Below are 27,256 nucleotides of genomic sequence, written 5' to 3'. Positions count from 1 at the left end.
AAATGTGAGACTGGAAGGTACAGACGAAGTGACAAGCCTTGAGTGAAAAAAGCCAAGCAAAGGTACAAGGCTCTGAATTCAAGCCCTAGTACTGGCACACTGACCGACACACACTGACACACACACACACACACACACACACACGGTGTGTGTGACTAAGATTCCCTCAGTTCAATTAATACACACTAAAAGAATGAATGATAGGAAAGTAAAATAGGTTCTGCTAGGGGAGGAAATCAGAAAAGAAGAGGGTAGAGCATGGCCCAAGAACTGTGAATGGGGTAAAGGAGAAAAACAGAGAGGGGAGTTTGATTGGGATATAATGTATGCATGTTTAGAACTGTCACAATAAAACTGCCTTATAAAATAAAGAAAACTGTAAAAAGAAATTAATACGTAAATAACCTTTTTTTTTTGGCCAGTACTGGGGTTTGGACTCAGGGCCTGAGCCACTGTCCCTGGCTTCTTTTTGCTCAAGGCTAGCACTGTGCCACTTGAGCCACAGCGCCACTTCTGGCCGTTTTCTGTATATGTGGTGCTGGGGAATTGAACCCAGGGCCTCATGTATACGAGGAAGCACTCTTGCCACTAGGCCATATCCCCAGCCCCCAGTAAATAACTTTTAAACAAGATGATGTCTGTAACAAACTACTGTATAAACATACTAAAATCAACAGACTATGGGGACTACAAGACATCAGATTCTGTAAAAATATTCCTTTAGTTTTTATGTAAAATTAATGCCTATTTTGCAATACATATACAGAAAGGTACTAGAATAAAAAATTCCCCAAAATCAACCACTATAAACAAGAAAAATCATGACAAATGGATACATGAGGAAACAACTACAATATTTATAATCTCTTAATTCTTGGCAAGCCCTCTACCACTGAGGGCTCACTAATTCTAGCTAAGACAGCTATAGAAAGGAAAAGATACACAATTCCAATTCTAAAACCAATCAACAGTAGTTGTAAGTGATCAGAAGATGATATTAAAAAGAATGCTTGCCTCATATAGATGAAACCCTAGGTTCGATTCCCCAGCACCACAAATGTAGAAAAAAATGGCCAGAAGTGGCACTGTGGCTCAAGCGGCAGAGTGCTAGCCTTGAGCAAAAAGAAGCCAGGGACAGTGCTCAGGCCCTGAGTCCAAGGCCTAGGACTGGCAAAAAAAACAAAAACAACAACAAAAAAAAACTTTAGGTTTTAAAACCAGACAGCTCATTTTAATGAGAATACTCAAAACACTCTAAAACAAGTATCAGGAAACTACTGCCAATGAGCCCCATAGAGCTGGCTGATTTTTAAATGTTTTTAAATGATGGGGGAAGAGAGGTGAGAAGAGAAGGGAACAGAAATGCCAGTACCTCATCTAGAAACACAGAGAATTTACATTAACATATATCAAGATTTATTATGAAAGAATATAAATTAAAACCATTTGACACTTCAGCAAGAACAAGTATTTCAGAAACGAATATATTAGATAATTTATGCTGGATACACTGGAAAAGTAGTAGGGAAAGGATGATTTTTTTCAATAATTAGAGTCAAACTGGAGAAAATAATGAACTTGGATCATTTCTATATGAACGTTGATTTTAAAAGAAATGGCTAAAGAAATAAAAGAATAGCCTAATATATTTTAAAAGAAATGGCTAAAGAAATAAAAGAATAGCCTAATATATTTATGGCCTTTTAAACAAGATCCAAAGAAGCATAAAGAAAAAGATTTATGCACTCGATTATTAAAATCAACAAATTTTACCACTAACCTGTTTGTTCACTGAGATTTACTGGATTCAGTTATAGTTTTTTAAATTAAATAGTTCTAACTATTTACAGAAAGTGATATTTCAAGAGTTTTTTTCTTTACAGGCTGACCCACAAAGATAAAATTTAATTTAAAAAAACTAGAACAAATGTATATTATCTTGAATTATCATTTGAGATCATTAGATCCTTTCATAAACCTAAGATAAATAATGACATCATAATGATTTTCCTGTATTTTGAAACATTCTATCATTTCCTTATCCTAGAACCCACTGTCATCAATTCTTTCAGAGAAAATGGTTTCAAAATCATTAGAATTAAAAAGATGAATACAAGCAATATTGGAATCTAACATTCACTTTTATTTTTCTTATTGTTGGTCATGGGACTTGAACTCTGGTTCTGGACACTGTCCCTGAGCTCTTTAGCTTGTCCAGTCCTCTACCATTTTGAGCCACAGCACCATTTCCTAACATACACTTTTATGTAATTTATTGGAATATGAGCTTGGTTTTCTATTTTTAATAGTTTTTTTCTTAAGCTGGGAATATTTTTTAGTGGCTGGAATTGATGATCCATGCTTGAAATCCCTGGAAATCCTGAGGTGATTGAAAGGATATATGGTTGGAGTTCACCTGAAAAGAAAGCTGATGAGACACGCAAAACAAACCAGCCTATGCTGTACATGCCTGTGGTTATAGCTATTCAGGAGAACAAAGTCAAGAAAATCCTGGTCTGAGGTGTCCCTGAGTAAAAATAGAAACTTCTACAAGAAATTATTAAAGTAAATTAAATTCCAGGGATTTAATAAGAAGTAGTCTGCCTAGTAAACATAATGTCCATTCAAACTCTAGTATTGCTACAAAAATATTAATTGAAATATTTTACTGTTGTTATTTTTAATGTACTATGTGAAATAGTTTCTTTTCTTCTTTTTTTTTTTTGTTTGTTTCATATGGTTTAGTCCCTGTTGTCACTGTATTTGATTATGGTACCCTGGATATTGTATATACTTTTATTTGAATTAGGGAAGGAAAGAGGAACATCAAAATACAAAAGGACAAAAACTACAAAAAAAACAAAGGATAAAGGGTGAACCAATGCAACAGCGATTTTAATATGTTGAAAATTAACTGTGCAACCCTGGGGGGGGGGGGGTGTTTACTGGGGAAGAGGGCAGGTTGGAGAAATGAAGGGGAGGAAACAAGTTTGACAAGAAATGTACTCACTACCTTACACACGTAACTGTAACCCCTCTGTACATCACCTTGACAATAAATTTTTTTTTTAAATCTTCCAAAAACAACAACAAAAAATACAAGCAAGATGAGTTGGCTCATGACTAATCCTAGGTCCTCCAGAGGCCGAGATCATAGTCTGAGGCCTACCAAGCAAAATGCCCAACTATTATATGAAAAATAACTGAAGCAAAAGGGCTTGATTCAAATGGTAGAGTGCTTATCTAGCAAGTCCAAGGTTTGGTTTGCCCCTCTAAAAAACAAAAACAAAGAAAGAGAGAGAGAAATCTGAAGTATATTAGGCTCTAAAAATGTCAAATTTATCCTATAAATGAAATTGCCAATTATGAGTATGAGCCTTCAGATGATAACATTCTATTCTCAAAAATCAAGATTCTGGGGCTGGGAATATGGTCGAGTGGTAGTGTTTGCATCATCTACATGAAGCCCTGAGTTCAATTCCTCACCACCACATAAACAGAAAAAGCCAGAAGTGGCACTGTTGAGTGCTCAAGTGGTAGAGTGCTAGCCTTAAGCAAAAAGAAGCTAGGGACAATGCTCAGGCCAAGTTCGAGCCCCACAACTGGCAAAATAAATAAATAAATAAATAAATATATATATATATATATATATATTCCATGAGCAAACATATTTTTAAGAATAAAAGTAGCGGGCTGGGGATATGGCCTAGTGGCAAGAGTGCTTGCCTCCTATACATGAGGCCCTGGGTTCAATTCCTCAGCACCACATATACAGAAAACGGCTCAAGTGGCAGAGTGCTAGCCTTGAGCAAAAAGAAGCCAGGGACAGTGCTCAGGCCCTGAGTCCAAGCCCCAGGACTGGCCAAAAAAAAAAGAATAAAAGTAGGAGGGGGGATGGGGGGGCTGAGAATATGGCCTAGTGGGTAGAGTGCTTGCCTTGGATACATGAAGCCCTGGGTTTGATTCCTCAGTACCACATAAACAGTAAAGGCCAGAAGTGTGGCTGTGGCTCAAGTGGCAGAGTGCTAGCCTTGAGCAAAAAGAAACCAGGGACAGTGCTCAGACCCTGAGTTCAAGCCCCAGGACTGGCCAAAAAAAAAAGTAGCCAAGCACCAGCACCAGTGGCTCATGTCTGTTATCCTATCTACTCAGGAGGCTGAGATCTGAGGATTGTGGTTCAAAGCCAGTCCAGGCAGGAAAGTGAGACTCTAATTAACCACTATAAAAACAAAAAACTGAAAACTGGAAGTGGCACTATGGCTCAAGTGGTAGGAGCCCTAGCCTTAAGCTGAAGAGCTCAGGGACAGCGCCCAGGCTCAGAGTTCATGCCCCATGACCGACCAAAAAAAAAAAAAGAATAAAAGTAATGTAGTATTGCTACTACTTAGTTACTAAACAGGAAGGACTTCATCACACATTTTATGACAAGACCCTGTGCCATCTAGATTTTCTAAAAGGATATATGACAATTATTTCATCCTTTGTGATTGTTGCGACAAATCTTATGTGGTACAAGGTAAATTTACTTTATTAAAACATTTATTAAAATCCCCAATCCCGGGCTGGGGATATGGCCTAGTGGCTAGAGTGCTTGCCTCCTATACATGAAGCCCTGGGTTCGATTCCCCAGCACCACATATACAGAAAACAGCCAGAAGTGGTGCTGTGGCTCAAGTGGCAGAGTGCTAGCCTTGAGCAAAAAGAAGCCAGGGACAGGGCTCAGACCTTGAGTCTAAGCCCCAGGACTGGCCAAAAAAAAAAAATCCCCAATCCGATTTTCACTAACCTTTTAATTTTTAAGTTCTAGTATAAAGTACTTTGTGTGTATGTGCTGGTCCTGGGGCTTGAACTCAGGGGTTAGGCATCATCCCTTAGCTTCTTTTGCTCAAGGCTTCTACCACTTGAGCCACAGTCCCATTTCTGGCTTTTTCTATGATTAAATGCAGATAAGAGTCTCACAAATTTTTCTGCCTGGGCTGGCTTCAAACAGTGATCCTCAGATCTTAGCCTCCTGGGCAGCTGAATTATGGCATGAGCCACTTGTGCCTGGCTTATTACGTACTTTAAATGTTAAAATACAGAAAGCCCATTGAATCCAGGTGGGTAAGCAGTAACAACTACTCTTCTGATATCCAGGGGGGCTTAAGAAAGTAGAAGGTAAGCCGGGCAGGATAGCTCAGGCCTGTAATCTAGCTGCTCAGGAGGCTGAGATCTGAGGATCCCTCTTTGAAGTCAGCCTAGGTAGGAAAGTCTGCAAGACTTTCTCCAATTAACCACCAGAAAACTGGAAGTATTTGCTGTGGCTCAAAGCAGTAGAGTGCTATCCTTGAGCTACAAAGCTCAAGAGCAGCACCTAGATCCCAAGTTCAAGCACCTGACTGACACAAAAAGATAATGAAAAGTAAAAGGTATCGCTGAATGAGAAATCTGCGAGACAAGTAATACCCTAGGATATATCAAGAACGTATACAAATCAGTAAAGAATAAAACAGATAATCCAATGAGAACAAGAAATCAGTATTCATAGAAGAAGGAATCCAACTAAATAACTATGAAAAGAAGTATAAACTCATCAGTCATTAGGGAAAAAAAAACATGTTAAAACTACTAAAATTTAAAGAGTTAATACCAAGCCTGGTACCAGTGGCTTACACTTGTAATGCTAGCTACTCAGGAGGCCAAGATTTGAGGATCTTGGTTCAAAGCTGGCCCCGGCAGGAAAGTCTATGAGACTCTTATCTTCAATTACCCAGCAAAAAGCCAGAAGTGAAGCTGTGACTCAAGTGGTAGAATGTGAGCCTTGAAAACAAAAATTCACAGTGCCCAAGCCCTGAATTCATCTCCCAAGACTGGCACAAAAGAACAACAAAAAGAAGCATAACAATATTAAGTATTAAAAAGAACAACAACAACAACAAAACCGTGATACTGAAATGCTCCTGGTAAAGGTATAAATTGGAACAACTACTTTGGAAAACCACTTAATGAGGTCATCAACCCAGACCACCTATAACTCTATGTTCAAACAATTTCAATATTTTAAACAGAGCAGTATACTCATACAATAGAATATTACACAGGAATAAGAAATGCAAAAAAAAAAAAAACACGACTGCAATAAACATCATGGGTGAATCTCAGAATAATACAAAGTCAAGTGAAAAATGCCACACTCAAAAAGTACATACTACAGAGGTGGGGGTAAAAATGAGGGAGGAGGTAACAAGTTTAATAAGAAATGTACTCACTGCCTTACATATGAAACTGTAACCCCTCTGTACTTCACTTTGACAATAAAGAAAAAAAAGTACATACAGTATGATTCCACTCAATACATATATCTGAAAAAAATTTAGCACACACATTCATTCATATGCACATCTCAGATATATAAAGCAACCAAAAACATACAGAAGCATTTTTCATAATCAAGTAAGATTAACACCGTCACTATTAGAATAAATTAACAGATATTTGTACAATGAAATATTGTACAGGAACAAGACTGCTATACATAAATAAGCTATTCAGAAAAAGCTGGAAGTGGTTCTGTGGCTCAAGGGGTAGAACACTAACCTTGAACAAAAGAAACTCAGGGAAAATGCCCAGTCCCTGAGTTCAAGCCCCAGGACCAGCAATAAAAAGGACTTCTCAGATACTAGCGATTTCTCTCCCTTCCGTGTGTGTGTGTGTGTGTGTGTGTGTGTGTGTGTGTGTGTGTCTGCCCACCTATGCAACTCAGGGCCTGGGCACTATTCTTTAAGTTTTTCACTTGAACCACAGCTTTCTCTCCCTTCCGTGTGTGTGTGTGTGTGTGTGTGTGTGTGTGTGTGTGTGTGTCCGCCCACCTATGCAACTCAGGGCCTGGGCACTATTCTTTAAGTTTTTCACTTGAACCACAGCTCCACTTCTGGCTTTTTGCTGGTTAAATGGAGATAAAGAGTTTCGTGAACTTTCTTGCCTGGGCTGTCTATGAATCACGATCCTCAGATGTCAGCCTCTAGAGCAGCATGAGCCACTGGCAACCAGCTTAATTTCGGACTGTACATGCTTTGAGAAAATTAATGGATTGTACACTGATGAGCCTGCACTTCTCTGTAGGTTACTTAGTAGTTATTGAAAAATAAAGGATTCTAGGAAACCAACTCCCACTGATATGACCTATCATTGAAGCAACGATAGTCTTCTGGAAGACTCAGTGAAAATGATTCACAGACACATACACACACAGTATCAAAACAGCCCCATTCGTAAGGAAATGGAAGGTCTTGGAAAAAATTATACTAAGTGAAGTGAGCCAGACCCAATGAAACATGGACTCTATGGTCTCCCTCATAAGGGAATAATTAGCACAGGTTTAGGCTAGTCACAGTAGAGGATCACAAGAGCCTAATAGCTATGCCCTTATGAGTGCATAAGATAATGCTAAGTGAAATGAACTCTATGTTATGGAAACGACTGTTATACCACTGTTGTAATTACTTTCAATATGCCATGTGAAACCATAGCTTCTATTATTGATAATCCTCTTGTATCCCCTTCCTGTGGTTGTCCCCGCACTATCACTGTATCTTATCTGAGTACATTGGAAACTGTATATACTGGTATTAGAAAGTGAAAGGGAATATTAAAACCCAGAGACAAAGGATAAAAAGATAAAACAACTACAAAAGCAATACTTGCAAAACCATTTGGTGTAAACCAACTGAACAACTCATGGGGAGAGAGGGAAGGGATGAATGAGGGAGGAGGTAACAAACAGTACAAGAAATGTACCCAAGGCCTAATGTATGAAACTGTAACCTCTCTGTACATTACTTTAACAATAAATAAGAAAAAAAAAGGTCGCAGAAAAACAAAAACAACAACAACAACAAAAAACAGCTGCCCCAGAGCTCAATGACACAATAGGCTATTTACATTTGATGAAGGTTTATCTGGCTTGACTTTTTTGGGAAATGTTTCGTTTTTCAGAAAGTAACTTATATTTATATTTTGCAAAGCTTCAAAGCAATTAAATGTTCTTCATTTTAACAGCATATTACTGATGTCAATTTGTGTTCTCTATGGTTTTCTTTTTTTTCAGTACAAGATGCAGACTTAGTACTTAGTACTTGATGCTTTTGCTTGTCGGCTGGTTGATGCTCTACCAACTGAGCCATGTCTCCAATCCCTCAATTCTTGTTTTTCTTCCGGTTTTCTTTCTTTCTTTTTTTTTTTTTTTTGGCCAGTCCTGGGCCTTGGACTCAGGGCCTGAGCACTGTCCCTGGCTTCTTTTTGCTCAAGGCTAGCACTCTGCCACTTGAGTCACAGCGCCACTTCTGGCCATTTTCTGTATATGTGGTACTGGGGAATCGAACCCAGGGCTTCATGTATACGAGGCAAGTGCTCTTGCCACTAGGCCATATCCCCAGCCCCCGGTTTTCTTTTTAATGGGTGGCTTACCATACCAGTTATGCATTTATAACAAAATCTGACTTGAACTAATAAAAGAAAGTCATGTTTCCTTCATACTATAAATCATGCTTGACTCAGACTTTCACTAACTTTTCCCAGTGATTTTTTTTTAACCTATTTACACCAAAGAAAAAAGAACAATCTATGCCTGCCTTATGATCACTATTTCCTTAAGGTCTCACAGTAAGCAAAAGAAATAGGTGATAGAAATGGCAATGAAATAAAGTAGCTTGGGGAAAAGTTCTTAAAACAAAGTAGAAACATGAAACAGGATTCTATTCAAAAGCAAAAATGCCACCCTTATCGAAGTTGCAACTGAAGCCAGGAATGATGGCAAATGCCTGAACCTGGGAGGCTGAGGCAGGAGGACTGAGAGAGTTCTAGGCAAATGTGCCTGTCACAGGAAAAGAAGAAAAATAGGAAAAGAAAAAAAAAAGTTGCAGTTGTATTAAAAAAAACACATAAATCTACAACAGTAAGAAATATTCACCAGGATTCAACAGACTAAAATGAAGGCTCAAACCTAACTAGATAAAATACAAAGGTAAGTGTAAAGTCTTATAAAAAGAAGATAAACAAAAATAATAACTATACAAGTTTTGGGGTGTTTTGTTTTGTTTTAGTGCTGGTAGTGGGGCTTTAACTGAAGGCCTGGGTGCTGTCCTTAGTTTTTACCCTCAAGGGTATCAATCTACCAGTAGAGATACACTCCACTTCCAGCCTTTTCTGGTTAATTGGAAACAGAGTCCACAGATTTGCCAGCTAGCTGTGAATTAAGATCCTCAGATCTCAGCCTCTGGAGTAGCTAGGATTACAGGCCCGAGCCACCAACACCCAGCTTGATATGTTTATTTTTAAGTGATATTTCTAATGTGAATTGTCCATTCATATTTGTTACTTGCCCTCTCTCACCCCCCAACTAGATCTTGAACTGAGTCTAGGAGTGATCCTTTTAACTTCTTCTGCTCAAAACTAGTACTCTACCACTTGAGCCATAGCCTCACTTCTGGCTTGTTGCTGGTTAACTGGAGATAAGAGTCTCAAATTTCTCTGCCCTGGCTGGCTCCAAATAGTGATTCTCAGATCTCAGCCTCCTAAGTTGAGTAGCTAGGATTACAGGCACGATCCACTGGCACCCAACTCTTCTATTTATTACTATCTCAAACTATAATATTAGTAGTGCTGGGGAACAAATGCAGGACTTTGCCCCAGCTGGCTTCCAATTGTGATCCTCAGGATCTCAGTCTCCTGATTAGCTAGGATTACAGGTATGAGTCATTAGCACCCAGCTAAACAAGTTGAGAATGAGACCTAGCTAATGTAAAAAAGACCTGAAACCCAAATTGATGCTTAGCACAAGAGTCAACATTGAGTGCTGTTTTAGCAACAACAAAAAGCAGTCAGGCACTGGTGGCCATGCCTGTAAACTTAGCTACTTAGGAGACTGAGATTTGATCACAGTTCGAAGCCAGCCCAGATAAAGAAAGTCCGTAAGACTCTTCATTAATCACCAAAAAGTTGGAAGAGGAACTGTGGCTCGAGTGGTAGAGTGCTAGCCTTGAGGAAAAAAGCTCAGACACAGTGCCTAGGCCTTGATTTCAAGCCCTAGAACGAGCAAAAAAATAAATACACAAACAAATAAATAAATAAAAATAAAAAGAAATTTGTTAAACTAGGTAAACACAGTATAAATAATGAGCTCACAATCCTCTGAACATGAATACATGTTCATTCTGGAGAAGTATAACAAACCACTGGCCCCTTAAAGAACAGAGAGTAGTGTGGCACAAGGAGACTAGAACCAATGATAATGTGAAAAGAAAAAAAAAAATACATGTAACTGGCAGAGCAGAAAGGATAAGGCAGGGTAGAAAACTATGAGAGTAATTTTAAAATAACTGTAGTGGCATACTATAGAAGAAAGGGTAATTCTGTGGAGGATAATTATTCATCACAGAAGCCAGTCTAGAAATGAATAGAAGAGTTAAAAAAAAAAGCACATTAGGGTCAATGAACAGAATAAACATTTTAGGAGACTCAACATCTTTTAAGCCAGTGGTCCTAATTATCAAAGTACCAAGTTCAAGCAGAGTCTGCCAACTATTTCCTACAGGAAGTACAATGGACTTAAAAGCAGATCAGATGGTTGTAAATTCTAATGCCACTGTCTGGGAGAATTTATAACTTCCCCAAATCATTGCAAGAAATAACTATGTTAATACACATAAGGCCTAGCATGGCAAACAAAAATGCAACACACATGAGTTGCCATAGAGAGGAAGTTCATTGCTAAGATCCTTTCAGCACTAAGATTATTAACAGTACCTTTCAGAAAGGCTTAAAATAGCCCTAAATTTACAAAGCCAAGATTTGGTATGCAAAGACAGAAAACATCAAGATGCCAGAAGTTGGAATAGAAAGTATTTTTCATGAGGTATTCAAATTGTCCTCTGCCAAATAATGTGGTCCAAACCTGTAATACTATCTAAATGGGAGGTGAAGACGAAGATCATGGCTTGAGGCCAGCTTGCGCAAAATGTCTGTACAGCTCCACTTTAACCAATGGGTGAGGTGGCTCAGTACTGTCATCTCAGCTATGTGGTGCAAGTATAAATATACAGGATCACAGATAGGCTGACCAGTCCAGAAGTAAGACAACACAGAAAGGGCTAGCAAAATGGCCCAAGTGTTAAGAACACTGGCCCAGCCAGTGTGAGACTAGGATTTCAAAGCCTAGTGCTGCCAGAAAAGGGGTGAGGGGAAGAATGCCTTCTAGCAAATTAGTCTCCAGATCTAAATGTCAGTGTTCAATCACTAGATACAATTCAAATCAAGAAGATGAGACACACTACAAATATAACTGTAATTGCCTACAGCATGAACCTGCAATATGGCATTAAACAATGCTTAACTAGTACTTTTGCTCTGGGACCTAGTAGACTGAGTTCCTCATGGGTATAGATTTGGTTGCACTCTCCCAGCCACATTATAATCCTGACTGAGCAACTTCTGTGTCCTCTTAGCTTCAGTCTGTAAAGGGTAAATGTGAAATAACTTCTGGGTTTCACAGGTTGTTCAGAAGACTCTCCAGAGATAATGATGTATATACTGATTCATAAAAGGCTTCTTAATACACAAAAGAATTAACTACACGTTCTATTAGCTTTGACTTAGGATGGAGTTTGTGGCACACTGAATTAGGAATTTTAAACTTGGGGAACAAGTTTCCTGGTTAGCCTGGCCAGGAAAGTCTATGGACTCTTATCTCCAATTAACCACCAAAAAGGCCAAAAGTAAAGCTGTGCATCAAGTGGTAGAGCTCTGCTTTGTTTTTTCTCAGAGCTGAGGACCGAACTCAGGGTCTGGCACTTGCCAGAATCAAGTGCTCTTCCCCAAACCCTAGAGCTAAATCCCCAAACTCTAGAGCACTAGCCTTGAACAAAAAGGCTCAGGGGCAGTGCCCAGGCAGAGTTCAAACCCCAGGACTGGCACCAAAAGTAATAATAATAAATAAATAAGTTCAAAATGATTATATAGATCTACTGATATTGTGATGGAAAGCTAAGCAATTTACACATACGAGAAAAAGCAAGTAGTAAGACAATAAAGTCAAAATGATCCTATGTATATGACATGCTTTTAATCTCCCAATGATAAAGTTAAATGACTCACTTTTTTCTATACTTTCTATAATGTTTATATTTTCTGTAAATAGTATGTATTTCTATTACAATTTTCAATTTTAAAAAAAGCTTGATTGAAAATATTTTTCTATAGGACACTTACCATTTAGATCACTCTGGGAGAAAAAAATACTCTTACAAACTTGGAAAGATGAATTCAACACATTTTTGTTTACCTTTTTAATGTTTTGTTTTGTTTTTTTAAGAGAGGATCTTGCTATGTAGCTCTAGGCAGGCTGCAAACTTACATTCCTCTTTTCTCAGCCTCTTTAAGTGTTGGGATTAAAGGAATACACTACCATGCCCAGCTGAATTTGATACTTTTTAAAAAGTTAAAACAAAAACAGCTGGGTGCTGATGGCTCATGCCTATAATCCTATCTACTGAGAAGGCTGAGATCTGAGGATTGCAGATAGAAACCAGCCCAGGAAGGAAAGTACTGGAGACTCTTATCTCCAATTAAGCAACAAAAAAAAACTGGAAGTGGAGCTGTGGCTCAAGTGGCAGAGAGCTAGCCTTGAAGGTGGGGGTGGGGGTGGGGGTGGGGGAAGCTCATGGACAGTGCCTAGGCCCTGCACAAAAAACAAACAAAAACAGAGACTAGTCACATCATTTTCATATATATATACATGAATTATTTGGAGGAAAGAAAAATATCACATTAAAGAATACAGAAGGTTCCATGGGGAAAAGGATTTTGCCACTTTTGTTGTACTCATGGCTGTAAGCACAGACCAAGAACTTCGTAAATATTTGCTGAGTAATTTTTTTAAGGTTGTACTTACTAGACAAACACGATGACACATACCTGCAATCCCAGCACTCAAGAGGCTGAGGCAGGAGTATTATGTGTGAGGCCAGCCTGAGCTATATGATGAGTCCCAGGCCACCCCTGCCATATTATCCTTATACTATTCTAACAAACAGTATTTGCCAATCCAACTATTTGTCAAATAAACGAAAAGCAAAGAAGATAACTAAGTTTGGGGTTGTGGAGTTTCTTTGGGAAATACTGGTATTTGAACTCAGGGTAAGCACTCTACCACTTGAATCCTATTCTCAGTCCTTTGTTGCTTTTTGGGTAAGGTCTTATGCTTTTTGTCTGGGTCCAGCTTCAGACCTGCTCCTCCTACTAATGCTTCTGAGCAGCTGGGATTATAGGTAGGCAATTCACACCCTGTCTTAGATAAATAAGGCTAAAAATATTTCTGAAGCTGAAAAATCAATACCCTAAAACACTGTAATAGCTATATCACATTCAAGAAATCGGGGCATGTTATCTTTTCTAGATTATGTGATATCAAATAAGCAAATACAAATAATGCTATTAACTATAAACCAGGAATATACAAAGAAATTACAAAAATTGTATAAATATTATGATTCCTTCAAAACCTATGCAGCTTAAGTCATAATAGCCAAACAAACAAAAAACAGCAGACTTACCTTGGGCCTCTTGGACCTTCCAAGTAACTACTTCTAGGAGGATCTGGAAGCAGTCCACCTGACCTCACTGGCATATCCTTGGCTGCAGTAATTGAATGAGAAGAGTCCCCAAGTCCTTGCTCAGATGAGAATGGACTGTATGGCAAAGCAGACTTGCTCAGAGGAGGTTTAGAATTCACTTGTTCTGATTGCAGTGGAGGGTGGTAAGTTGATGGTGGGACTGAACCAAAAGACACAGGTGTGGGAAGCAGTGCTGGTCTAGGTTTCTCCGGAACTTGTGAGTTCTGAGAACCAGAAGCTGGTGGAACTGGGGCTGTTGGTAATTGAGGAGGCATCCCTGGTGGAACACCAGGGGGAGGTATTCCTGGAGGAGGTGTGGCTGAAGATAACGGTGGGAGGGGCAGGACAGGTGGAGGTGCCCCTGAAGAGAGAGATGGTGGAAGGACTGGTGGTGGACCTGTAGAAGAAAGAGAAGGTAGGGGAAGGACTGGGGGTGGCCCTGCTGAGGAGAGAGATGGAGGCATCACTGGTGGGGGAACAGAGGTTGGTAGAGAAGGAGGCATTACAGGTGGAGGCATGCCAGGTGGTGGCACAGTAGCAGGTAGGGCAGGGGGCATTACTGGTGGTGGTAATGATGGAGGCAATACTGGAGGGGGCATTGTTGGTAAAGGGGGAGGCATCTGAGAATATGGAACAAAAGGAGGTGGCATTGACATGTTCCCCATATACTGGTTCTTCATGTTCTGAAATGAATTGACTTTCTCTTGGAGATAGGTATGAGTGGCTTTCATATGTCCCTGCCACGTTTTCCACTGCTTCTCATACTCCTGAAGCTGATCTTTATGAGGATAGGAATGGAGCTGTTCCTCCCACAGCTGAAACTCTCGCTCCCATTCTTGGTAGAGATGCTGAAACTGTTGCTGCTGCATCTCATAATGCCGCAGCTGCACATCTACAGACATGGTCTACAAACAGAGGAATAAAAATTATTTCAAGACATTCGTGTAAGAACTGATCGATAAGTTAAAATATAAATGAGTTGATGGTACCTGACACCTTAGGAAATTAGAACAATAAAGACTTTGAGACCAGAAAATAAGCTTGTTGTCTTCTCAGTGACGAGCACTCTTCTTCCTTATATAAAGTTATCATAATGTTGGAAACACCAACCAAAACACAAAAACAAATAGCTACCTCAACAAGTATTTTCCAAGGTTTCTTTATATTATTAAGGATTATTTTTAAAACCTGAAAAATAATATATTGTTATAGATCAAAAGACACAAGATTATACTCCAAAGGTACAGGACAAACAAAATCCAAGTTGCTTTATCATTATGGTATATTTGCTTAGGTTTTTTGTGATTACTGCTCTTGGCCTTTTTCTGGTAGATTATTCATTCACCTGTTAGGTGGTTTGTGGGAAAAACACAAAGCAACTTGTGTCTTTTTGCTAGGAGTGGGGCTTGAACTCAGGGCCTGGGCACTGTCTTTGAGCTCTTTTGCTCAAGGCTAGTGCTCAACCACACTGAACCACAGTACCACTTCCAGTTTTTCTGGTGGCTAATTAGAAATAAAGAGTCTCACAGACTTTCTTGCTTGGGCTGCCTTTGAACTGCAATCCTCAGATCTCAGCCCCCCGAGTAGCTAGGATTACAAGCGTGAGCCACCAGTCACAGCATTAATTTGTATTTATGTGGCAAAAATCCCTGCTTCTGGTCTGGGAATGTGGCTTAGTGGTAGAGTTCTTACCTAGCATACATGAAACCCTGGGTTCGACTTCTCAGCACCACATAAACAGAAAAAGCTGGAAGTGGCGCTGTGGCTCAAGTGGTTCAAGTGGAGTGCTTAGCCCTGAGCAAAAGGAAGCCAGGGACAGTGCACAGGCCCTGAGTCTAAGCCCCAGGACTTACAAAAAAAAAAAAAAAAAAAAAAATCCCTGCTTCCTAAATCCCTTAATAATATACTATCTAATATCTGGCCCAGATTGACATGATCAGGAGACTCTACTCTACCTATCCTTTCCCAAAAGACTACTACACGCAATCTTCTCCAAACCCCAGGTAATGTGATAGATACCTACTTGAGCATCTCTTGGGAAACACTAATTGTACTTGTTATCTCTAGCTCCTCACAGTCAATGCTCTTTCAGGAATAATGTATCTTTTACATATTCTTGAGGCAAGTGCACAATGGCCAGTGACGAAAGTACTTGCCTGTATATGTGGTGGCTGCTGTATAACTTGCTGGTATTGCTGTAGGATCTGCTGAAGCTGAGTGTGTTTCTGCATTATCCCCTGGTATTGGAAGCCAACCCGATGCTGCTGGTGCTGTTGCCAATGTGCTGCTGCAGCCTGCAACTGTTTTAACCTGGCATCTTCTTCTGGGTCCTCCGACTAAAGTTAAGAGAGGATACATTTTATCTAAGTCATAAGGTACAACCAAATTCATATTTGCAAATGTATCATAAAGTTCCCAAATCCCTACACCTCAGTCACCCTGAGGAAAACTAATATATGTATCTATGTGTATACACACGCACGCACACACACCCACACCCTTTCTTTTTGTGTGTGTGTGTGCCAGTACTGGAGCTGGGCCCATTCTCACTTGGCTTTTTCACTCAAGGTTAGTGCTCTACTACTTGAGCTACACCTCTATTTCTGGTGTTTTGCTGGGTAACAAGCCCAAGCCAGCTTCAAACCTTGATTCTCAGATCTCAGATTTCTGAGTAGCGAGACTACAGGCATGTGCCCAAGTGAGAAAAGCTATTCTAAATTTAGTGAAAACACCTAACTCTATATTTTGATATCATGATACTAATACAATGGAGTTTATAAATTTCATACTCTTTCACTAGAATAAGTCTTACTCTTCCTAAATCGGTCAACAACATCCTCCAAAAGTGAATCTACAATTATAGTCCTTTCCACTCTAAGGGAAACCCTTCTTTTCCTTGTCACTTTTTACCAAGGCCTACATGTAATCAGTATGATTCAACAAAGCTGAAAGAACAATGTTGGACTATTGCATGCTCCAGTTACTATGCTACTGGTGATGAAGATGATCATATTTAATGCTTTAGTAGCTCTATAGACATTTGCTATTTAGATAGAGGCCCATTTGGCTTATGAGGAAACTGAAGCACCGAAAAATTAACAAACTTATCCAGAATCACAATTAGCAAGGTCAGTGCCTGATCACTGCTTAGATGGCTGACCCTAAAAGTTGAAAGTCTTAACTACTGCCCTGTGCTGTCTTTATGAATACATTATGGCCTGTCCCTTTTATATAGAGATATACTCCACTTAGAAGAGTACTTAACTCTTCATTCTCATTTAAAATTTATTTTGAAAACATGATAAAGACAAGCAATCATAAATAAAATGATATATATATCCATTTATTTATTTTTATTATTTTTTTGGTCAGTCTTAGGGCTTGAACTTGGGGTCTGAGCACTGTCTCTGAGCCTCTTTGTGCTCAAGGCTAGTGCTCTACCACTTGAGCCACAGCGCCACTTCTGGCTTTTTTTGAGTAGTTTATTGAAGATAAGAGTCTCACAGGGACTTTTCTGCTTGGGCTGGCTTCAAACCATAATCCTTAGATCTCAGCCTCCTGAGTAGCTAGGATTATAGGCGTGAGCCACCAGTGCCCAGCTTTTATATCTATTTATAACTGTGCATAGAAGAATCAGAAAAAAAAAAACAACGGAATCACTTAATAAACACCAATTACCTGGGGTTCCTCAGGGGGGAGAGGAGGTGGTGCCTCCTCCTTTGGAGGCGGTAATGGCGGCTCATCAGATGAAAGAGGTTCTGAGACTTGACTAGTGGTGGGTACTGTAGCTTCCTCTTTTACTGGTTCAGATGCATCCTTTGCTATGGCAGGCCCCTTTTTGTGTCCCGGCAAATGTACTTTAGTCCTCTGCTGTAAACTAAGCAGATGCTGTCGATACCAGTACTGTTGTTGTTCCTACAACAGAAACCATTCTTTAGAGTTTTAGTGGACAGTAGTCTATCTCTGCAAGTTGGCACTGGCATAGTTACAACTGTGTGTGTTCATGTGTTCATAGTGAGTGAAAAGGAAAACAGATGGGCGACATATCTGTAACCCTAGCTACTCAGGTGGTTGAGATCTGAAAATCCCAGTCCAAAGCCAGCTTATTCCCAATTAACCACCAAAAAGCCAGAAGTAGAGCTGTTGTTCAAGTGGTAGAGCACTTGCCTTAAGAAAAACTCAGGGACAGCCTGAGTTTTTTGACTCAGGCCCTGAGTTCAACCCCAGGATCAGCACACGTGCATGCGTGCAAGTACACATATGCATGCACACATACAGATGCACACACATACACACAAAGGAAGCTGGACTGAGAAAGGCAAATTTATATGACAAATTAAAACATACACAGTAAGTCAGCAAAGTACTCTCAAAACACAGGCTTTGGAGTCTTCTTCCATTTCCTGCATGGGGAGCAAGAAATGTTTCCCTCATTTTTTCCACTTCTTCCTACTTTATCCTGTTACACTAAAATCCTTGCTAACTACTGTTTAAGAAGATGCTTGTATATAATCCTAGTTACTCAAGAGGCTGAGACCTAAGGATCGCAGTTCAAAGCCAGCCCAGGCAGGAAAGTCTATGAGACTCTTATCTCCGATAAACTACTCAGAAAAAGCCAGAATTATCACTGAGGCTTGAGAAGTAGCCTCGAGCTCAGAGAGGCTCAGGGATAGAGAGCCCAAGTCCTGAGTTCAAGCCCCAGGACTAGGGGGGAAAAAAGATGCCTTTGTAAGTGAAAGCATTTACTCTTGATTTATCCAAAGAAATCTTATAATTAATGAATACAAAGAGTCTTACCTTTACTCTATGACTTCACATTCCTACAATATGTCTTATTTTACTGTATGATCAAGTGCATATATGCATACACACAAAAGTATTGATGATGACTGAATTCAGGCCTTCTCAATTGGTATGCTAGCTTGGTAGGGCTCTACCAATTGGGCTGTGTGTTGCCTCTTTTAGAGATGGAAGTCTTGAGAATATTTCAGTCCAGGTTGGCTTTGAACCACAGTCCTTCTAGACTCAGCTTCCCTAACTGCTAAGATTATGAGCTACTTGCACTGTTGTTGTTTTTTGGGGGGAGGGGGCAGTACATGGGTTTGAATTCAGGGCCTTCTGCTTGTTAAGCTGAACCACATCTCCAGCCCCACCTCCTTCTTTAAAATGCTCAATGTATAATTAGTGTATACATAAATACACACATACCCCTACCTGAGAGAGGTGAGGTTTTAAAATACTTTCACTTGGACTAGGGGCATGGCTCAAATGTTAAGTACTTGCCTAGCAAGTGAGGGGCCCTGAGTTCAATCCCTAGTACCATAAACAAACAAACAAAATAGTTTCCTATTTATTTTAAAAGTGTCATCTTTGGGGCTGGGAATATGGCCTAGTGGCAAGAGTGCTTGCCTCATATACATGAAGCCCTGGGTTCGATTCCCCAGCACCACATATATAGAAAACGGCCAGAAGTGGCGCTGTGGCTCAAGTGGCAGAGTGCTAGCCTTGAGCAAAAAGAAGCCAAGGACAGTGGTCAGGCCCTGAATCCAAGGCCCAGGACAGGCAAAAAAAAAAAAAAAAAAATGTCAGTTTTATCTTCAAAATTATACTGTAGCTTAACTGAAGTATTATTCTATGATTCTCTTTAAAATACAAAAACAGGGCTGGGAATATGGCCTAGTGACAAGAGTGCCTGCCTCATATACATGAGGCCCTGGGTTCGATTCCCCAGCACCACATATATAGAAAATGGCCAGAAGTGGCGCTGTGGCTCAAGTGGCAGAGTGCTAGCCTTGAGCAAAAAGAAGCCAGGGACAGTGCTCAGGCCCTGAGCCCAAGCCCCAGGACTGGCCAAAAAAAAAAATAAATAAATAAATAAATAAAATAAAACACAAAAACAGTAAGTTCAATATGGAAAAATATGAATAAAGTATACTCAGTGGTCATTATTCATAAGTTCTATAAAAGTGCAACTTGGGATAATTGATAATGTTCATTTCTAACTCCAATATAAATACCTGCTGAGCTTCCCTAGTCACTCACAAACATGTGGAAGGCAGTGAAAAAGCTGAGTGGCCTATTGGGTTCATTTCCAGCGACAGTTAATAATATGATGCCGTATCTTCTAGTTTCATCTCTTGACCTCTTGAAAAGTATCATTTTCAAAGTCTATCTAGTGCCACATTTTTGCTTTTTGTTGTCTTTTTTGCTGTTTCAAATATCCCCCTAAAGCACAGCTGAAGTGGTCTGGCATGGTAGAGCAAAGGGCACCTTACAGAGAAAAATGCATATCTGTAAACTTCAGAGAAGTGGTCACAGTGCTGTTGGCCGTGAAGTCGTGTTAATGAATCAGCAACATCAATAAAATCACGTGTCTTCAAACCAAAAATACATAAAAATGAAGTTATATATTCATCAATTGATGAAAATAAGATCTGAATTTCAGATTTACTTTGTAACTCCCCCAGGAACAAAGGTTCCATATTCACTAATTCAGTATTTGTGACAACTTTAAAGAACATAAATACCTAAAAAAAAAATCAAATGTACAAATACGCAATAACTAATTAAATAATAACTAAAAAAATACCACTACCCAGGAATACAAAGGTTTCATAACACTAAAATATTCACTAAAGAATTGCCCTAGATACTTCTACAAGTAACAGCATATGGAGAGAGGTATGGTGATACACACTTATAACCCCACTTCTCAGGAGGCTGAGGCAGGAGGATCATGAATTTGAGGATAGATTGGGCTACAGAGTGACAGCCTGTCTCAAGAAAAAAAGTTTCCATTGGGCAACGGTGGTTCACGCCTATAATCCTTGCTACTTGGGGGGCTGAGATCAGAGGATCAAGATCAGAAGCCAGCCTAGGCAAGAAAAGTCAGTGAGACTGTAAGCACAGAAAAAGCCAGAAGTGGCACTGTGGCTCAAGTGGTACAGTGCTAGCCTTGAGCAAATGGAGTTTAGGGACAGTGCACAGTCCCAGAGTTCAAGCCCCAGGACTAACAGAAAAAAAAGTTTCTATCAAGGGAGGATGCATGGAAGGCATTACAAGGAACAAACCCTCACCAGACACTGCATCTGTGTGTTATTCTTGGACTCCCTGGTCTCCAGAACTTCCAGTGATAAGCAGTATGATATTGTACTCTTGAAATGCTGGGCAACAAAAGCAGTGTGTCATGCCCCAATCAGTCATATGACTAAAAGGCATTCTATCTCTGGGAAAGAAATAAGAGCACAGAGAGAAAGTCTTGCAGTACAGGTCTACATGGATGGCTAAGTCTGAAGGGAAAACTGGGACAACAAGGAAAATCCTCCAGTACTTCCATTCTAAGTACAAGAGCAGTCCATTATTAAAGGAATCAAAGTAACAATAAAGATGTAAATCCAACTTAACTTTATTTTTTGGTGCCAACCTTGGAGCTTGAACTGTCCTTGAGCTTCTTTTGTTCATCTAGTACTCTACCACTTGAGCCCCAGCTCCATTTTCTTTTTTAAAGTAGTTTATTGAAGATAAGAGTCTCATGGACTTTCCTGCTGAGGCTGGCTTCAAACTATGATTTACAGATATCAGTTTCTTGAGTAGCTAGGATTATAGGCATGAGCCTTCAGTGCAGGCCCAACTCAACTCTTGACTGTTTTGGCTTGACCTCTATCCTATTCTAACAACCCAATATAAAAAGAAGTTCACTCTGTTGGAGGTATGACTCAAGCAGTAGAGTGCCTGCTTGCTTTAGCAAGGTGTCAAGCCAAAAGTTCAAACTTAGGTAACACACACACACAGACACTCACACACACACACAATTATGGACTGGACATAGCTCAAGTGGTAGAGTGCTAGCCTTAAACGAAAAGAAGCTCAGGGACAGTGCCCAGGCGCTGAGTTCAAGTCCCAGAACTGGCAAAAATAAACCCCACCCCACAAACCAACCAAAGAACCAAACCTATAGGTAAGACAAATATTAAAACTTTCAGAAGAGCTTTTAGTCAATATAGTAAGGAATCTAGTACAGAAAAAGTAACAGTTGTGGAATTTTAGAAAAAAATGGAAACAAGTGAAATGGAAATACAAAAACAGTATCAAAGACAACTATTTCAACATGCTAAATACTGACTCAGCAAAACCAAAAGAAGACTCAATGAACTTGTAGATTAAACTGGAAAAACTAAAACATGAAAAACTAATAATGCACTTCATTGTGACACTGCACCTCAATCACATTCACCCCCATCACCTTCTCTTCTCCCAGCCACTTCCCTCCTTCCCTGCAACACTTTCGCAGCGCTACAAATGAATAAAAGTGACTTCAGAAATATCCTCAATGGCTCCAAGAGAAAGGTAATTATTTGAGAAAAAATAAGTTGTGCCTGAACTTGCTAGTAATGACAGACCAGGAGCCAGTTCTTTTTTGTTGTTGTTGGTTGTGGGGCTTAACTCATGGCCTGGGCGATGTCCCTGAACATTTTTGCTCAAGGCTAAGTGCTCTACCACTTGGGCCACAGTGCTACTTCTGGTTTTCTGATGGTTATTTGGAGTTAAAGAGTCTTATGGAGACTTTTCTGCTCAGGCTGGCTTCAAACCGCAATCCTCAGATCTCAGCCTCCTGAGTAGCTAGGATTAAAGAGGTAAGCCACTTCTGAAAGTCTCATCACATCAGACATTCCATCTCATATAGGAAGCTGGTGAAGGAAAATCATAGAATATCACATTTTTTAAAACATTGAGCCAAGACATACCAGACATAAATTTAAGACACAGATTTAACACATAATGAATTTAAGAACTATTTGCTACATATACAAAGACTTTTCAGGAAACACTTAGAGACCACTTGCTAGTAGCACAGTAATGAACTAGGTTAGTAAAATGATCTTCCAAGTAGGGAAATGTAAAGAAGGGTGAATATGTAAAACATTTAAAAGATTAATTTGGAAGGTTACCTTCCCAATCCACGTTGATTATTACAAATGCCTGTAATACTGAATGTTCTATGGCTATATCTTAAAGCAAATGGAGAAAAATCCAGTAAAATAATTAAGTCATATTTCCATTTTAGAAATTTATTTAAAATATTTTTGAGGCTCACATTCTAGTCTAGGGCTACCAGGTAAATTTAGTTTCCATTTCCAAAAAGAAGAAAAATGCTGCTTTACTTCCTCTTCCTCCAGCTCTGGCCCTCACTGCTCCCTCAATCCTCTTCAAGCACAAACTTCTTGAAAGAGTTGACTATACTCACCATCCCCATCCTCACCTTCCATCACTCCTCAAATCAATGCAATATGGCTTCAGTCACTATGAAACTGCTCCTGCCAAGGTCAACAATAATCTACATGTCAGTAAGTACAAAAGATAACTCAATTCTCTTATCTTGCTTGACCTTTCAGCAGTACCTGACACAGCTGACCACTCTCTGCTCCTAGTTACTCTCTCACCCTCTGTGTCCCTGCATTATCTTGATTCTTCACCAACTTAATGTGGCCTTTCTTCCATTGGCTTCCTTAGATGCTGCTAGTCTGTGAGGTTAACAGCCATGTCCTTCATTCTTAACCTACCATATTCCTCAGGAGACCTCACGTATTTCAGTGTCTTTGATAGTATTTTTATACTGATGAGTTACCAGATGTTGATTCCACACTTCAGACTTTTCATCTAACTTCCAAAGGGACATTTCGACTTGGAAAGCTATGTCCTCAAGCTCAATCTGTCTAAAACTACTTAACTCGTCCATCATTTTCTCCTTATCTTCAGACCTGTTCTTCCTCTTTCTTCTCTAAATTTTCCTATTTACTAAAGGGACTTACTAATCTATTCATTCAGTGGTCTATCCTAAACCTAGGATCTTTCTTTAATATCTCCCTTACCTCAACTACTTAATCTATCTCTAACTTCTTTTCGTCTGGCACCTAACAGCTAAATATTTCTCCAGTCTATTTTTCTCAATCTCCATGGACACAGCCCAAGTACAAACCACTATTGTTTCTTACCTGAAGTACTTCAACTTTTTTTTTTTTTAAACTTTCAATCCTACTCTCCACACTACATGCAGAGTGAACTTTCAAAAACACCAATCCAGGGGTGCAGATGTTGAGTGCTTGCTTGGCATAGGATAGGGGTGGCCCTGCATTCAATCTCTAGAACCACAAAAATAAAGCCAATCTATCTCATTTGCCTATGGGAAATCCTTCAATGACTTCCTGACTTTAGAATAAAAGAAGCCTCTTCAAATGGAAATAAGAGGATTTTTTCCTTTGTTACATGCTTTTGTTTTCTTTTTGTCTTGTTTGTTCATTTATCTGTCTTTAGGAGGGCAAGAGGAGGGCAAGGGAAGGAGAAGGGACAAAGGGTGAACAAATGTAAAAGTGGTAATCACTAGATACTATGTTGCAAATGAACTGAACAACTTGTGGTGGTTGAGACAGGAGGGAAAACTGGGAGAGAGAGAAGGTGGCTGACATGGTCCAGAAATAAATGTACTTAAAGCTCCAGGCTGGGGCCTCAAGCCTGTAATCCTACCTACTCAGGAGGCTGAGATCTGAGGATTGCAATTCAAAGCCAGCCTGGACAGGAAAAATCTGTGAGAGAGACTCTTATCTCCAATTAACCACCAGAAAACCTGAAGTGGCTCTGTAGCTCAAAGTGGTAGAGCGCCAGCCTTGAGCCAAGAGCTTAGAAACAGCATCCAGGCCCCTGGTTCAAGCCCCACAACCGATCCAAAAAAAAAAAGAATTCATTACCTGACTTATGAAACTGTAATCCCTTTGTCTATCACCTTTCTAATATAAATTAATAAATTAATAAATATTTTGAATATCAAAACAAAAGAAGACTTGCTAGGCGCAGGTGACTCACACCTGTAATCCTAACTACTCAGGAGACTGAGACCTAAGGATTGCAGTTTGAAGGCAGGAAGTGGAATGGCAAAGCGCTAGCCTTGAGTGAAAAAACTCAGGGACAGCACCTAGGCCCTGAGTTCAAGCCCCATGACTGACAAAAGAAAAAAAAAAAAAAGGTCTCCACCTATTATGTGCTAACGCCTATGCAAGGTGCTATAAATACAACAGTAAGCTCTAAAAAATAAAACTTGCCAGGTGCTGGTGGTTCATGCCTGTAATCCTACCTACTTAGCGAGCTGAGATCTGAGTACTGCAGTTCTAAGCCAGACCGAGCAGGAAAGTCTATGAGATTCTTATCTCCAATAAAGTAGTCAGGAAAAGCCAGAAGTAGCAAGTGATAGAGCACTACTGTTGAGCTAAAGAAGCTCAGGGGCAGTGCCCAGGCCCTGAGTTCAAGCCCCAGGACCAGCACAAAAAAAGTATTCTATAAAATTTTCAAAGCCTACTCAGAAAACTAAAAAAACCAACAAACATGGGGACTGAGAATATGGCCTAGTGGTAGAATGCCTACCTCTTATACATGAAGCCCTAGGTTCAATTCCTTAGCACCACATATATAGAAAAAGCCAGAAGTGGCTCTGTGGCTCAATCGTAGAGTGCTAGCCTTGAGCAAAAAGAAGCCAGGGTCAGTGCTCAGGCCCTGGGTTCAAGCCCCAGGACTGTCAAACAAACAAATGAGAACAGCAAGTGTTTATCCTGGCTCTCCTACCTGTATTTCCAATCAGACAGCTCTAGTTAATAAATGAAAGTTTTTCTTTACAGCATTCCATATTAAGTGGAGAAGAAATGGCAAGGAAGGAAATCACCTTATGACCAACTAGAGAAATAATTTACTGACACAGACCATAAATGGAATCACTACTAATGGAATCACATCTAACAGAATCATTAGATGCAAGACTGATAGGAAGTTTTACAAAAGAGGAGGGTCCAGACTGTTACCACCTGAACCAGGAACAGTGGAATAATCAGGCATGTGTGTTTGTGATAGGAATATAGTGCACCACATATGCACTACACTTGCCAAGGAAAAGCAGATCTTCAATCTAATCTATGAAAGTATTGGAATTAACATCTAACTCACAAAATAATGTTATGCCCAAGTTGGGAGAAGACCACCAAGAAGACCACCGAGAGCCAGACGTTCCGAAATGCAAAAGCAAGGCTTTATTCAGGCGAGCTGCAGATCGGGCCTTGTCCTACCCACCGACACAGCGGTTAGCATGAAGGCCCTGAGCTGAGATTTCACAGAGCTTATAAAGGCAAAAAATCAAAGTTACAGTAATCAGGTGTTCAAGCAAGATTAGGATACAGGTACAAATCTGATTGGCTCAGGGCTCAAGGCATTCCGGAGCGTTGGAGTTAAGCATTCCCAGGCGGTTAGAGTTAAGCAGGGAGTTTCCTGACTGGCTGGGCCCTAATAAGCTTGTCCTGCTAGCCGGGATAATTGGTGGCCTGGGTTACTCAAAGTTTTAAACAGACAACAAAACGGGGGCTGCCTGAAAATGGGGTTTATTTTAACTCTCCAATAAAAAAAGAACAAGACAAAGAAGCAAGTTAAATGATACCATGAGATAGAAGACAAGCCAAAAGTATGTGGGATACTCTTTAGGACATTGTTACCAATTTTTCATCACATTCAATATCATATGGTAGGAAGAGAATAAGAGACTTCAGTGTGGGGTTCCCAAATGAGGACAACTTGTGTCTTCAGGGCATTACCTCCCAGTGTCTGAAAATATTTTACTGTCTCAACTGGGCATGTAGAACTGGCATCTAGTGGGCAGGAGATAACTGATAAATCTCCCATACAAGAAATTTTTCACAAATATTTATTAGTGCTACGGCTGAGGAACCCTTTTTTTAGATTAAGTCTTCTGTGTGCCCTTTGAAATTTGATTTTAATCAACAGAACATTACTGAGTTATTTTAGGAAAGTCTGATCATGACTGGCATCAAGAAATTAGTGTGTGTGTGTGTGTGCACATGTGTGTGTGTGTGTATGTGTGCAGGTGTGAGTGGGGATTGAACTCAGGCCTGGGCACTGTCTCTTTTCTTTTATGCTCAAGGATAATGTTCTACCACTTGAGCAACACTTCCACTTCTGGCCATTTGCTAGTTAATTGGAGATAAGCGTGTCACACAGACTTTCCTACCAGAGCTGGCTTTGAACCTTGATTCTTGGATCTCAGCCTCCTGAGTAGCTAAGGTTTACAGGTATGAACCACTAGCAATCAAAAAGGAAGTTTTTGTTTGTTTGCTTGTTTTGAGACAGAGCCTTGCTCTGTAGCCCAGGCTGACCTTGGATTTCTGATCTTATCTCAGCATCTCTTCCGTTATCAGGCACCAGAAATTATTTTAAGTTCTGTTAATATGACCAAACAATACAAAAAATCTAAATGGGTTAGTTATCAGATGATACCTAGAAGCTGATCCTAACTTCTTGGGTATAATAATGTATTTTGCTAATAAAACATTTTTTGTAATAATGGGATTTGAACTCAGGGCTACACACTGTCTAGGCAAGTATTCTACCACTTGAGCTATGTGGCAGCCCTGAAAAGATCTTTTATGATGTACCTAAGTAAGAATGTAAGGATAAACCAGGCACTGATGGCTCACACCTGCAATCCTATTCAAGAGGCTAAAACCTGGAGGATTGAGATTTGAAGCCAGATATAGCAGACAGAAAAGTCTGGGAAACTCTAT

General features: G+C 39.8%; 1 protein-coding gene across 5 annotated transcripts in view; it reads right to left on the bottom strand.

Annotated features, from left to right (window-relative positions):
* Nucleotides 1–27,256, bottom strand: part of Ylpm1 (YLP motif containing 1) — a 73,264-nt gene that overhangs the window by 41,607 nt on the left and 4,401 nt on the right. For all 5 annotated transcript variants that reach the window (XR_007213197.1, XM_048362327.1, XM_048362328.1 and 2 more), the window contains exons 2-4: nt 17,325–17,561; nt 15,803–15,982; nt 13,587–14,551 (exon numbers count right to left, since the gene is read on the bottom strand). Coding sequence is in view for 4 of the 5 variants with exons in the window: in XM_048362327.1 (XP_048218284.1) it covers nt 13,587–14,551; nt 15,803–15,982; nt 17,325–17,561 (1,382 nt within the window). In the remaining variant the exon portion in view is untranslated. The remainder of the gene's footprint in view (nt 1–13,586; nt 14,552–15,802; nt 15,983–17,324; nt 17,562–27,256) is intronic.

Source organism: Perognathus longimembris, chromosome 14, assembly GCF_023159225.1.
Source record: "Perognathus longimembris pacificus isolate PPM17 chromosome 14, ASM2315922v1, whole genome shotgun sequence".
Lineage (NCBI taxonomy): Eukaryota > Metazoa > Chordata > Mammalia > Rodentia > Heteromyidae > Perognathus > Perognathus longimembris.
This window is presented reverse-complemented; position numbering and strand designations above follow the sequence as displayed.